General features: G+C 38.9%; 1 protein-coding gene across 4 annotated transcripts in view; it reads left to right on the top strand.

The window, feature by feature from the left end:
* LOC122554803 (RING finger protein 175-like) overlaps positions 1–14723 on the top strand; it is a 52168-nt gene extending 37445 nt beyond the window's left edge. For 3 of the 4 annotated variants that reach the window (XM_043700185.1, XM_043700182.1, XM_043700183.1), the window contains 2 exons: positions 11227–11328; positions 14540–14723. In XM_043700185.1, the coding sequence (XP_043556120.1) occupies positions 11227–11328; positions 14540–14660 (223 nt within the window). In that variant the 3' untranslated portion in view covers positions 14661–14723. The remainder of the gene's footprint in view (positions 1–11226; positions 11329–14539) is intronic. The other variant, XM_043700184.1, reaches the window with a different exon arrangement.
* The last annotated feature ends 531 nt before the right edge of the window (positions 14724–15254 follow it).

The raw sequence follows: 15254 nt of genomic DNA, 5'->3' as shown, positions 1-15254 counted from the left end.
AATTTAACATGGCCAATTCACCTGACCTGCACATCTTTGGACTGTGGGAGGAAACCGGAGCACCCGGAGGAAACCCACGCAGACACGAGGAGAACGTGCAAACTCCACACCGTCAGTCGCCTGAGGCGGGAATTGAACCCGGGTCTCTGGCGCTGCGAGGCAGCAGTGCTAACCACTGTGCCACCGTGCCGCCCATGTTGTTGCTTCCCAAATTCATTTACGTGTTTGAATTTCCCCAGTCAGGTTTGCATGTTTATCATGGCACAGAAACCGCTCCTATCTTTGTTACATGACATCCTACGTGAATGTAACTCACCCTTGGCCTGTCTGCAGTCTTTGACACTATTGACTACACCATGCTCCATCAATAATCCTCCACCTTTATCTACCAACCAAGTATTCTAAATTAGTCTCCTCCCGTTTGACAGCATTTGGCTTTTCCTCACCACCTTTCTTAAATAGTAACACCATGTTAGCCAACTGCCAGTCTCCCGGTACCTCACTGTGACTAGTAATGATACAAATATCTCAGCAAGGGGCCTAGCGATCACTTCCCCAGCTTCCCACAGAGTTCTAAGGTACACTTGATCAGGTCCTGGAGATTTATCCATCTTTCTGCATTTTAAGACATCCAGCACCACCACCTCTGCAATATGGACATTTTTCAAGATGTCACCATCTATTTCCCCACATTCTATATATTCCGTGTCTTTCTACACAGTAAACACTGAGGCAAAATAATTGTATCGTATCATCCCTATCTCCTGCTGTTCCACACAGGCTGCCTTGGTGATCTTTGAGGGACCCTATTCTCTCCCTTTATTTGTCCTCTATGTATTTATAGAATCCCTTTATGTTCTCCTTAACCCTATTTGCCAAAGCTTTCTCATGTCCCTTTTTCTGCCCTCCTGATTTCCCTCTTCTAAGGAATCTCTTGAAACTTGACGTACCTCTCATTACATTAGGACTAGTGTCAGTACTAGAAACTTGGCTGGTGGTGCTATATTCCTCTGAGAGTCCATCACCCCTGACACTTTCCAGAACTGCATATTTGTTTGAAATGGGGATTTTCACGGGAGACTCCTGTACTAACTCCCTCTCCTCCTCCCTCTCTCTCTTTATACTTTTAAAATTTAATCAAGAGACAGATCTCAAAAAAACATATAATCAAAGAAGAATCCACTCTACTCACTATTGTAGATTTACATAAAACAGCAAGGTTACACTTAAAAACCACACACTTACCTGCTCCCATGCTGTGAGCTCCTCCACTTCGGTTCCTCCAAGGTCAGCTGTGAATTTCACTGTTAATTTTTCTTCGATGCACTGTGATATCCAGAGTTCCTTTAATTCAAGCAGGCAGTAGCTGTACAGATTCACTGCTGCGTCAGACCGCAGTGTAGGTTTCTTTTTCGTTTGATTCACTGACCATGTGCTCACTGCCTTTATCTTTCTTCCTCCTTTTAAAGTGCCATTGTTTTGATTATTTTTCCCCCGAAGTTCCAAACCAATGTGCAACAGCTTATGAAACAGTAAGTACTGCTTCTGGAATTCAAGGAAATCAACTCCAACACTGACACTGCCTGCAGAAAGGAGCAGCTCTTACAGCCACAGTTTTTTCCCCATCCTCCATCCGGGATTGTCCCAGTTTAATATTGGTGCATCTCCCAATTTGCAGTAAATTTTAAGTTAGTCATGTCTGTTCAGGCCATTTCGAGCCTCAATGATAATCCCTGGGATATGCTTTTTATCTACACACCCCACCCTTAAACTAAAATAAGTATACCCTACTTCAACCAAATTCTTATTACATCTGAATTAGATACAAACAACTGAACAAGGAGCTGGAGTTGGCAGTTCGGTTTCTCAAGTTTGCATGTGACATGGCTGATCTGATCGTAATCCCAAATCCATATTCCTGCCTTTCACGTCTTGCTCAACAAGAGTCCATCTACCTTTGCCTTAAAAATATTCAAGGACTCTGCTTCCACTGCCTTTTCAGGAAGAGAATTCCAAAGAGAGACAACCTTCTGAAAGAAAAACTTACACCTCATCTCTGTTTTAAAAGGGTGATCCCTGAATTTGAAACAGCGACTCTAATTTTCTAGACTCTCTGGTTAGAGGAAACAGCCTCTCTACATCGGGCAGCACGGTGGCACAGTGGTTAGCACTGTTGCCTCGCAGCGCCAGAGACCCGGGTTCAATTCGTTAGGTAAGGGGTAAATGTAGGGGTATGGGTGGGTTGCGCTTCGGCGGGTCGGTGTGGACTTGTTGGGCCGAAGGGCCTGTTTCCACACTGTAAAGTAATCTAATCTAATCTAATATGTCAAAGATCTCCCAGGATCTTGTGTTTGAATCTTACTATTCTAAACTCCAATGGTTACAGCCCTACTCTGTCTAACTTTTCCTCTGAAGACATCTCAATCATTCCAGGTATTAGTCTGGTCAATCTTTGCTGAACTGCTTCCAATGTATTTAAATCCTTCTTTAATTAAGGTGACCAATACTCTGCACAGCAATGTTCGCTCAAGGTAGCCATTCTGTTCTGTGTATGGGGATTGGTGAGGTAATGCATACTGCAGCATTTATTCCGATTACAGAAATGGCTACCACACACTGACCTCAAAAGTCTGCACAGATGAAAACAAAGTTACAAGAAACACTGGTGCACAGTACTTCAAATGGGGTCTTATCAGTGACCTATCGCAAACTTTGAAAACCTATATAAATAAAATACAACTTTCTCAGTTGTGCATTCAGTTCTCCTCACAATAAATTATAACATTTCTATCAGTTTAGGATAGCTGGTCAGTGCGGACAAGTTGAACTGGCGGATCTGTTTCTGTGCTGTATAACTCTAACTAGCAACTTATTTCCCCAACTATTTCTGATCAAACCATTTCTGCATAGTGATTTCCTGAACCAGGTCATCTCTAACTATTGCATCAATGCCATGCTAATTCAAAGTGCAACCCTCTACCTTTACCTAGCTTCCAACTTTTGGATTTGCTCTCCTGGCTTGACTTCACCCCTTGGTTTGCCACATCTACTCAAGCTTGATTTCTCACTTCCATTGTTTAGTTTGACCACCTTCTATTTTTCTATTTAGAGTTTGCGAGAACTCTGGTCCTGGCAAGGCTGAGGTGTAATCTGCCACAATGATACAGGCCCAACGTTCCCTTATGCTAATGGCAAAGCCTCACAAACTGAAACCCACTTCTTCCATACCAGTCTGACTAGGTATTGACTACTTTTATGTGTTCTTTGCCGATGGTACGTGGGTTAGGTAATAATGCGCATTATTATTGTGGTTTTGCTCTTCAATTTGGTGCTTAGGTCATCTTTATAAACAGAACCTCTTTGCTAGTTTTACCTCCACCCGTCTCCAAGCCCATATTCCCTTCCAGACCTGAGCAAATGTCTCAAATCCTGACACTGATAGGCAATTTAGTTTTCTGTGCAAGTGCTTACAGCAAGACAAAACAGTATCTACTACTCCCACACACACCCCCCTCACTAAACTATCCCCTACTACCCCTACATTTGTCATTACTCTCACCTCATGAAAGATATCTTGAACCAAAGTGCCCTGTTCAGTCTGCTGCTCCTTCCGAGAGAACTTGCTACAGTCCTCACAGGCAAGTACCTCAAACTTACTGGTTAGTTGCAAAGACTAAGGTTCTTACATATTTTCTTCGCCTGTATCTGCTTCATTAAGGTTGTACCCTCCTGTCCCTACCACAGAGTATCAGGATGCTCTATCCAAAGGGATTTTGCCATCTTCTGGAACAAAGTTTCCAGGTCTGTCTCCCCACCCTATGTGTTACAATGTCTTCAACTCGATCTCTACTGGTTCCTATTTGTCCACCACGTTTGTTATAACCTCAAAGTTTTCTCTGCTTATTAGCGTGTGGTAACAGGCATAATCTGGAAATTATAGTTAGTTTCTTCCACAGCTCCCTCGATTCCACATGTAGGTAGAATTCTATTCATGGTTATTTATCCTCCTTCCACAGAATGCTCTGCAGTTGCTCAGTGACAGCCTTGACCGCAGCATCACAGAAGTAACATAATATTTTGGATTCATGACTTTGACTTTAGAAGTGCCTGTGTATTCCTGTATCAAAAGCCTTGTGACTATTGCTTTTCCAAATTCATTTGTTATGGACCTGACCAGACCTCCTCAAAACATTTCAAGGAAGTAGCCCAGACCCTAACTTTGCTCGTTGTTTTAAGCATGTGTAAAGTGGATGTTCCAGAAGAGATGCAGCTGGTCAAACTACTTCGTTTTAAACAAAACAGAATTTATTTACAAGCTTACTGAATGAAACACAACTAAAAGAGAACAGAATACCAAATAACTTGACCTATCTGAAAGCCCAACAGATTATCCAAATACTTGCAACAAGCCCCATAAACACTTCTCAGTACAGAAAGTCAAATCAATACATGGTCTAACACAAGAGAGGTCAGAGAGGGGGAGGGTCAGCATGGTCCTGCTTCTCTTGGATCCAGCAGTTTTACACTGCCTGCTCTGAGTAGCCAGTTTGCTAAAGAGTCGGAGTAAAGCTGAGCTGGGAGAACTGGCCACTCCCCCTTCATTGTGCAAGTGTTTTCTTTAAAACTTGAAAGCATTTTGCCTGAGGCAGTATCTAGTTGGTCCTAAATACCTTCAAACCTAGATTTGTCAGAAGCGCTGCTTTTGCATCTTCTCTGAGAAAGAGAGCTAAAGACAGCACAACCTTGTTAAAGAATCAGCGTCATCTCACACCCCCATTAAAGAAAATGAATCACCCATATCCAAAGATGGTTTCATTTTAAAACCTCTTAATCTTAAACTGTTAGTACACTACAACACACATTCAATATTACATTGACACTACTGATGCAAACATGCACAACTACATTCTATTTGTCTATTTTACTCCTGCTACCAAGCATATCTGTTTGTCATTCAAGTCTCGACAATGCGTTGGCAATCACGTTTTCTCGTCCTGCCACATGCACAATTTTCAAATTGAATGGCTGTAACAACAAGCTCTATCTAAACAGTCTGGCAGTTTGTCCTTAAATTTCTCCACAAACTTCAATGGGTTATGGTCAGTGTATATGATTGTGTCAGATATGTTACTGGTAACAAACATTGAAATGTTGTAACGCCCAACACCAAGCTCAGAGTCTCCTTCTCAACTATCGAACATTTCTGCTGATGAATGTTCAACTTCCCGGAGAAATACTCGGTAGGTCTTTGTCTTCTCGTCATCTTGCAAGAGCACAGCTCCGACACCCACATCACTGGCGTTGATAGCCACCTTGAATGGTTTTGCATAATGAGTTGTGGCTAAAATGGGGGCAGTGGATAACACGGCTTTTAGGCTGTCAAATGTCTTCTGTCAGTTCGCTGCCCACTGAACCTTATTGCCTTTCGTCAGTAATTCAGTGAGTGGAGCAGCCACACTGCTAAAACTTGGTACAAATTTATGGTAAAACCCACTCAATTCCAGGAATTGTAGTACGGCTGTTTTCATTGGTGGAATGGGAAGCTCCCCAGTTACCTTTGTTTTGCATCCCGAGGGGCCATTTGAGCATGTCCAATAACATGACCAAGGAATGTGACTTGGGCTTTGGCAAACTCACTTTTAGACATGATTATCACCAAGCCTGCCTTCCGCAGTCGATCAAACAAGTCTGATAAATGTTGCAAATGTTCCTTTCATGTGTGACTAAAAATCACCAGGTGATCTGTATATGCCACACAACTAGGTAATCCGGCAATGACCTTATTGGTAAGTGTCAGAACTGTGGCTGGTGCATTTTTCATACCAAACAGTATGACTTTAAACTGATACGGTCCATTTGGTATTATGAAAGCCAAAATACTTGCCAGTATCCTCTGAGCAAGTCTAGCTAAAAAGTATAAGTTGCTCTCCCACATTTTCAATAGTCTTCCAAATGCAGAATTGGTTATGCATCAGTCTTTGTAACTGCATTAACTCTGCGATAGACATAATTGTTGGTTACCAAATGCACTGTGGAAACCTTGGAGCATGCTTTCAATCTCCTTTTGAATCTGTGTCAACTTTAGAGGGTTATGCCTATAAGGATGTTACTTAATCGGAACAGCATCTCTTATATCTCCATCATACATAATTAGGTTAGTACTTCCCAGCTTATATCCACAAATCTCCCCATGTGATAGTAATAACTCAGGTCATTTCGATTTTCCTCTGGAAGGTAACTCCATTTTTGACAACTTCCTCATTTGTCCAATTTTAATTTGAGGAATGTCTAATTCAGAATCCTTTGAACTTGGTTTTCACTGTGTTCTAACCAATAACACAGTCTCCTTTGGCTTGGCTTTCCTTCCCTGACAAAATGCCTTTTGAACATATTCACATGACACACACTGAGAATTCTTTTTGTCAGGAGTCCCTATGAAATAATTCACCCAAGTTTCCTTTCAACTTGGTAAGGTCCACTAAACCTTGCTTTTAAAGGTTCACAGATCACTGGAAGTAACATGACCACATTATCCCCGATAGCAGAATTACTATAGCAGAGTTTTTGATTTCTTGTCAGCTTCCTGTTTCATTGTATGCTGCGATACTTTTAAATGTCTTGCCAACTCCCCTGCTCTATTTGATCGTTCCCTAAAATTTGACACAGTCCAAATATGTGGTCTCTGAACTCTGCCTTACTATTTTCTCCTTAATCAATTTTAACGGTCCTCTCATTTCAATGCCCAAAAGCTAATTCAAATCGACTGAATTTGGTCGATTCATTTGCTGCATCTCTGACCACAAAGTACAAACTGAATTCCCTTATCCCAATCGTCTGGATAGTCTTGACTATAAGCCCTCAATCTGGTATTTAATATCTGATGCTACCTTTTAGCACTCCCTGCAACTCTGAATGGTATGCAGTAGGTTTGAATTGTTTTATTCCTAAGCTGTCCATAAATTCCTTGATTAGTTTTGATGTAAAGTTTGACCCTTTAAAGTTTTTATCTCTGTGGGTAGTCTGTCGCTAGTGAAAAAATTGAGTAATTCCTCTACAATTCTTTTAGCTGTGAAGTAGCATATGAAATGGCCTCTGGAAATGTAGTGGATGCATCCATTATTGTTAACAAATACTGATTCCCACTTTTTGTTTTTGGTAGTGGTTCTACACAATCAAATAAAAGTGTTGTCAAGGGATCCTCAAATGCTGGAATAGGTTATTAAAGGTGCAGGTTTTATTACTGCCTGTGGTTTTCCAATTACATGACATGTCTGGCAAAATGCAACTACATCCTTGTGCAGTCCAGGCCAGTAAAAATGTTTTTGTATTTTTGGTGGAGCTTTTTGCACTCCTAAACCACCCCCCCCCAACTGAGAGTTCGTGCACCACTTGCAACATTTCCTTTCCATAACCCACTGGCGATATGACTTGATAAATTTCTGCCCATTTCACATCTGCCTGAATATGTGATGGTTTCCATTTCCTCATTAAGGCATCATTATTACAATAGTAACATTCAGGGATACATTCGGATTCTTTTTCTGTGTATGCTTTTTGATGCAATTGCTCTAAATTTTCATCATTCTGCTGTAACCCAGTTAATTTATCTGAGTTAAAGATGTCTGCATTGTCATCTATTTGCTGCTGGTTTGTGTTAACCATCTGATCAAACAGGGTCTCTGCTAATTCCACTTCACCTTGCTTATCGATACTCTTTGATCTCTCTTGTTTCAACTGATGACTTTGTGACCTCATTACCCCACACAGTCAGGAAAAATCCCAGGATATGTGTCCTGCAATAAGTTTAGTTGCCTGAGTTTCCACTGGCTTTTTAAACACAGTAGGTAACACACCTCCGTATGAACCAGCTATATAGTTAGCAAGGACAAATTGTATTCCTGGAGCTGCGAGTTTGTCTAGTACTCCTACCTTGACTTCTCTACTCTTCACTGGACACTCTCTAACCTGACTTTACATAATTGAGTGCTTCTTGTCTCACTGTGAATTCCTGTTACTAGCACCTTTTCTGGCAATAGTCCTTCAGAAGTTTCCCATATCTGGCTTCCTAGTGCTTTTCCAAATCTACCAACACTGATTTCATGTAGCCTGCTTTATTGCAGTGAAAACACTGGAGCTTTTTAACTTTTCTTTCCCCTTCAAGAGTTTCCTTTTACCCCTATGTAAAAGTATCCTTATGATCTTTACCAAGATCCACCTTTCCCTTTCCATGTGAGGATTTTTCTTTCCCAATTTTTATCCCTCATGGATTGACATTAATTTTGGAAGCCAAACTTTGATTTATGGATTAACTCATAATGGTCAGCCATTTCAGCTGCTAATCTTCCTGTTTTAACTCTGCTCTTCCACGAGTTCTCACTATATCAGGAAGTGAATTTTTGAATGCCTCTAAAATAGTCCTCTCTGTAACAGCAGCATAGGTTTGCTCTATTTTTAATGCCCTTATCCACCTATCAAAATTACTTTGTTTGATCCTTTAAAATTCAAGATAGGTTTAACCAAAGTCCATGCTTAGATTCCTGAAATATTGTCTGTAGATTTCTGGAACAAGCTGATATGCATCTGAGATGGTTTTGTTCACCTCATACGCCTCAGATACCCCTCTGATAGTGATGCAAATACCTCACTTGCTCTACCTACAAGTTTTGTTTGGTTCAACAAACCCACATGGTCACTGACCACCGCATTTGTTTAGCCACCTTTTCAAATAAAATGAAAAAGGCTTACAAATCCTTCTCAACAAATTTTAGGCAATCCATGAATATATTTAAACAGTTTCTCACTAGGCCTTTGGCTATCATGGGTTTGCTCATCCTTACTCTCTCCATCTCTAAGCTTACCTTCAACCTTCATCTCCATCCTTCAAAGTTGACTTTCCTGTCTAAGTGCCAATTTCTGAAGTTCAATCTCCCTCTTTCTTCCTTTCCCCCCTCTCCTTTTCTCTCTTTCTCCCTTTTTCTTTTTGTTCTGCTAAAGTGATTCATTCTTTTTTTCTTTCCTCTGCTTTTAACCATTATGCATGTTGTTTTTGTTCTATTGTTCTTTCCTTGTCTTTTGCCTCTAACTCAAGCTGCTTCATTTTCAATTGAATTTTAGCCATCTCTAAAGACTGTAACTTCTTTACTTGCTGCTCATGGCCTTTCACAGGAACATGGTTTAAGAAGATCTGGCACTCCCTCCTTAACCAACCTCCAACCAGGTTGTACATTCTGGTGCAGCAAATTTAAATGCTGAGCTATTGCTGTAATTATCTCTCTTTGTCTCACGGCAGAAGGCAGCTCCAACCCCAGCTTGGCCTTAAACACCTTTTGCAAAACCCTCTAAGTCACTTTTTCCACCCCTACAAAACTCTTGGTGACTGAAAGGACCATTGTTATCCCAAACACTGTTAAAACCAACCAAATTCAACATCCAGAACAAAAGACATAACGTCTACCACTCACTGCCTTTGAGTCCAGCAACCTTAATCCCAAATCGGAACAATGGAACAAATTTGGATGAGCTGCCAGTCTGCTATGGACCAGCCCAGACCCCCTCAAAACATTTCAAGAAAGTAGCCTTTTTCTGCAGAAAATCCGCTTGACCATCAGAGTTACAACAATTCTTTTCAAACAATTTATTTCCTGAATGGGGTTTCCATATTTCCATTTTATGAAGTAAGCCATGATTTCTTTTCAGCTTCTAAGCAGTACTTGAACCTGGGTTGTCTGGCCCAGAGGAATGGACATGACCACTGCACCACAAAAGTTCTCATATCTTAATATAAACTTCTTTATTTGTGGTTGCTAAATTGGGCCTGCTAAAGATTGAAACCAGCAAGATTTCTTCTACGTGAGTACAAACCAGAGTCAGTGTTGATCGAAAAGTAGCAATACAATGCAAACCAATTTGTACCAATATAAATATTTGTATACTTCTTATGAAGGCATACTTAAGTTTCTGAAAAATTGAGTCTCCTCTTCTCCAAAATTATTGCTAAGCATTTTTGATACCTAAATGATAGATGAATTACTATCTTTAAGACCTAATGAACAAGTAACTCTCTTTGGACAACAGTGCTTATTAATGTGTTAATGAACTTGAAGCCTAAAAGTAGACTGAACCTACTAAGTTATTTTTTAGTAGAGTAACACGTCATGTTGTAATGTATGTGTCTGGATTGAATTGTAAAGCGAGTAGTATAGGTAAATTTAAAAATTATTTTTTGTTTGAAAGAACCAGAGTAGGTAATGCAATGTTTTCTCAACATCATTTTCAGTTCATCATTTGTATCTATTGTATGTTTTATTTCATTACCTTCATGTTTTGTGCTACACAAGTGGGTTGTAGAGTTTTATTCATAAATAATTAGCTACAATTTCTTATATAGCTGAAGGTAGGAGAAATGAAGCAAAACAAACGCGATCCATTTTAAGTTCTCAACCTAAAGAAAAAAACCCATCTTCTGAGATCTCAGAATTCACTCCATCTGGAAATGAATGACATCACAATTTAGACTTCAAATTTGAGGATCAGCAGTCAAGTCCTAAGCTAACTGCTATTGTGTAATTTAGGCATATTTTGATAATATCAGCTAAAAAGTTGAAATAGTGCTTGTTTTGCAAAGATTGACTGGATAACTTACTTTGTACCGTGTTTGGAGGTCAAAACATTGTACATATCCAAACGGTAATTCATTAAAATAGAACAAATCTGAAGCAAAAACAAATTGCTGGAGAAGCCCAGCAGGGGTCTCACGGAACTTGAGGAAAAAACAGTTAATGTTTCCATTCCAGTGGAAGACTGGAGAACCAATTCTGAAGAAAGGTCATTGGACTTGAAACATTAACTGTTTTCTCTCCACTAATGCAGGAGACTGTTGCTCCAAAAATTCAGTTTTTGGTTGTTTGTTATTGTGTTTTAAAATGAATTCTTCACAAATGACTCCCACTATTTCAGAAATTGTTTACACTGCTGTGTTTGTCAAATAATATTTCTTCAGTTAGTTATGCATCTCCGGCTTTGGCCTCTAGTTACTTTTGATAACAGGAGTTTGGAATACCATATGACTACAAGCCATTTGTATCATTAGAACAATTGTTATTGCACATTGGAACTATGTTTTACTGTGCTCACCGATGGTAGTTAAATCGTGAATTAGCATAACCGGGATTGCTACTGGAATTTAGTTAAGCACAAATAACAAAAAGGACTTAACTAAACATTCAGATTTCATGAATTCTGCATTCGTGGTTGGTGTATTGTAGGTAAAAAGCAGACGTGCCCATACTGTAATGAGAAGGTGGACCTTAAAAGAATGCTGAGTAATCCGTATCCTTTAAAAGTTAGTTCATAAAGTTTCTGATGAATCGTTTAATACAACTTGTAAACACCTGCACAGTTTTTTATTTATAATTTTATGCAATGGTTTTAATTTTAGTAAACCTGCTCAAAAAAGGCAAATCTGTCTGTCACAAAATACAGTAATGACATGCTGTAAAACATCTCAGAAATATAGATCCATCTCATTAGTATTAGCTTCCATAAGATCATGAAAGACACCTCGATTGTACATGAAAGTTTTTGAAATGCCGTTTTTAAGGTGACTGTAGAAGATGGCCTTAGGATACGTATTATCTGTCTCTCCGCTCCCCATTAGCAACCCAACTCTCAATATTATTTGGGAACAATTTTGTCAACTTGATAAATAGCACTATCAGCTGTAATTGGCAAAAATACCATGTGGATCTGTCTCCAATGAGATATTTTGTTCTACTAATTGATTTAAATCTGTAATCTCTCTCTCACATCAGCCTTCATTACTTCAAAGGCAAGTTAATGACAAAGCAAGCTACTTCTGAACTCTTTGATTACTTGTAATGAGAATTATATAATTGCAGGTGATATTTTGCGCAAAAATCCATAGATGTATAACAGATTTCTTTTGGGAACTTAAAAGTCAAATTCCGAGCCAATACATTGGATGCAAAATCTTAATTAACATCTGAAATATTAATCTATATTTTCTCTTTCAGGTTCTAATAGATCAGTATATTTCAGCTATTGGTACTTAGTCATAGACTCCCTACGTTGTGGAAACACCCCATTTGGCCCATTGAGTCCACACTGACTCTCTGAAGTGCATCCCACCCAGACCCACTTCATCCATGTAGCCCTGCATTTCCCATGGCTAACCCAACTAGCCTGCTCATCTTTGGACTGTGGGAGCAAACCAAAGCACCTGATATACCTACAATGCCGTTAGGAGCTTTGATCCAGGAACAGTGATACATTTCCAAGTCAGGACAGAAAGTGACACGGAGGGGAACATATAGGGGAAACCATGTCTACAATTTTCTCTCCAAGACTCTCACTACCTGACTTGGAAATATATCACAGTTCTCTCAGTGTCACTGGATTAAAATCCTGCAACTCTCTTCCTACTGGTATTGTGGGTGTACCTAAATGGGCAGCAGCAGTCAAGAAGGCAGCTCATCAACTTCATCAGGAAAACTAGGGATGAGCAATAAGTGCTGTCTCAGCCAGTGATGTTCGCATCCAACAAATTAATTTTTTCAAAGAGTCCTGTTTTGCTTTTTGTTAGGGTTTTCGGACAAACCGGACAATGGAATTAAGACCACAACCAAATCATCCATTATCTCATTGATTAGCAGAGCAGATAAAAAGAACCTATTCATCCTGAGTCCTATGTTTCTATGATTCCCATTTGATTTGCCAACATGAGGAAGTTGAGAGGTGACCTTACAGAAATTTATAAAATAATGAGGGGTATAGATAGCGTTAATAGTATTTGTGTTTTCCCTAGGATGGGGGATTTCAACACTAGGGGGCACAGTTTTAACATGAGATTTTAAAAAGACATGAGATAATGTTTTGCATGTGGATGTGTGTACAATTACAATGTTTAAAAGACATTTGGATAAGTACGTGAATAGGAAAGGTTTGGAGGGATACGGGCCAGGAGCAGGCAGGTGGGACTAGTTTAGTTTGGGATTATGTTTGTCATGGACTGATTGGACTAAAGGGTCTGTTTCCATGCTGTATGACACTGTATGCATTTATTTGGTTCTGGTCTTTCTTACATGGAAGAAAGAAATACAATCCATTACAAATGTTGCAATGGTGTTACAATTTGCAAGTTTACTAAGATACAAAATTTAAAATAAGTTGCTTATTATTTGGTTTTTAACCCACTTCCTACTTATGATGCCCTTCTATTAAAGCAAGCTTTCCTGGCAATTGACTTTGACGATGGAGTCCTGTTATCTTGTCTTTCTCCTTTCAATTGCAGAGTTAACAGTGCTGATTTCCTTTTGTTTACTTGATATTATCATCATCTCCTTGAAGTTATATTTTCTAAGTACAAGATGTGTGAGTGTTCCTGGTTTGTAAAATGCTTTGCAATTCCATCAATTTTCTTTTCAATCTTGACCAGTTTATAGATATTAATTTTAAAAAGTAGTGATCTGCCCCACAGTACTTAGCAGTGTTTTCTTAAAGCTATATTTTCCACTGATTTCTCGACTATCATATAGTAGTACTTTCCTCAGCTCCCACCAGCTATTGCTATAGTAGATCATTCTAACAGTTGATGTACACATATACATTTTTCAATCTCCCCAAATATTATTGTAGAATTATTAAATTCTACAGTATAGGAAGAAAATATTTAGTCCATCTTAAATATTTGAAAAAGAAATTACACATATTGCTTTACAGCTGCCTTTTTATTTCTTCCCCCGTAATTTCCTCTAAAGTATCTGTTCAACTCCATTTTAAAAATTATTTATGGAATCTGCTTTCTGCAGGTTTTCAGTTTCAGCATTTGAGATTCTGACAACTTCCCCGCTATACATATTTTGGTTGATTTTAATGTCGTAATTTGAGAGAGGGAGTAGTTTTTTATGTCTAATCAATGAAAACCTCATTGTGTTGAGAATCGGAGGTTATATTTTCTCCTTCTGTTCCACAGAAGACAATCCTAATTTTCCAGCATCTTCTCATTCCTGAAGTCCCTGGTCAAACTTCTGTATGTTTTAAGGCATTTTATATTGATTCTGAACATTATATTTTTGATTAAACACTTCTCTCAAATTACGTTTAGATGCAGGCACTTCAGTGTTAAAATTAACTCAAGTTGCAACAATTTTAACAAATCTTTAGTAGTCACATACTGTTTCGTGACATTACTGTACTAATTTAACCATTTATACTTCTAAGTATCTTAAGAACAAGGATGGGAACCATTTCAATTGATTATTTGAGAGAAAAATGGTCATTTGCATAGAGCATTTTCAATTTGTACATTTAAAATTGAATATCTGAATGTATATGAACAGTAGAAATAAAAGCATGAATGGCTGATATAATAGAGTTAATTGATAGTAAATGTTCACATCTCCAAAAAAGTTGATTTCAATGCGAGAGCTGCTGAAGCAGCTCTTGTCATAATTTCATTGTTCAGTTTTAGCCAGCGTTGTTTTAAGTGAATACAAAATGTTTTCTTTAACTTTAACTTCAGGTGGGAGCGCACACATGTTTTATATGGCCAGCTATTAGATTGGCTGCGTTATCTAGTTGCATGGCAGCCTGTAATTATTGGAGTTGTACAAGGTATTAACTATGTATTGGGTCTAGAATAAGACCCTACCAATTTTTCTGGCACGTGCATTATAAATAAATCATTTTAAATTATGTATATTCTAGAAAATGTTTACTCTGAATTTGTCATTTAGAACTGCATAACTGCAACATGTTTTGTTGGTACCTCAATGACTGATTATGGTGATTATGCTGTCACTTAACTAACATGCAATAATATGCATTATTTTTAATAAGTAATGTCAAATTTTGTAAAAGGGAGCCTTCAGTTCTTTCACAGACAGATTGTGTTTCCTTACAAAAATGTTGAAAAAAATTAAAGCATGGATGCATTCAAAGTTTGTGAGAAGATTTGTAACTCAGGTGCTCGTTGTTGTGGTTCTGTTCGCCGAGCTGGGAATTTGTGTTGCAGATGTTTCGTCCCCTGTCTAGGTGACATCCTCAGTGCTTGGGAGCCTCCTGTGAAGCACTTCTGTGATCTTTCCTCCGGCATTTGTAGTGGTTTGAATCTGCCGCTTCCGGTTGTCAGTTCCAGCTGTCCGCTGCAGTGATCGGTATATTGGGTCCAGGTTGATGTGCTTATTGATTGAATCTGTGGATGAGTGCCATGCCTCTAGGAATTCCCTGGCTGTTCT

Source organism: Chiloscyllium plagiosum, chromosome 1 (assembly GCF_004010195.1).
Source record: "Chiloscyllium plagiosum isolate BGI_BamShark_2017 chromosome 1, ASM401019v2, whole genome shotgun sequence".
In the NCBI taxonomy this organism is placed as follows: Eukaryota; Metazoa; Chordata; class Chondrichthyes; order Orectolobiformes; family Hemiscylliidae; genus Chiloscyllium; species Chiloscyllium plagiosum.
The sequence above is the reverse complement of the archived record's forward strand: the minus strand, read 5'-3'. Positions and strand labels throughout refer to the sequence as shown.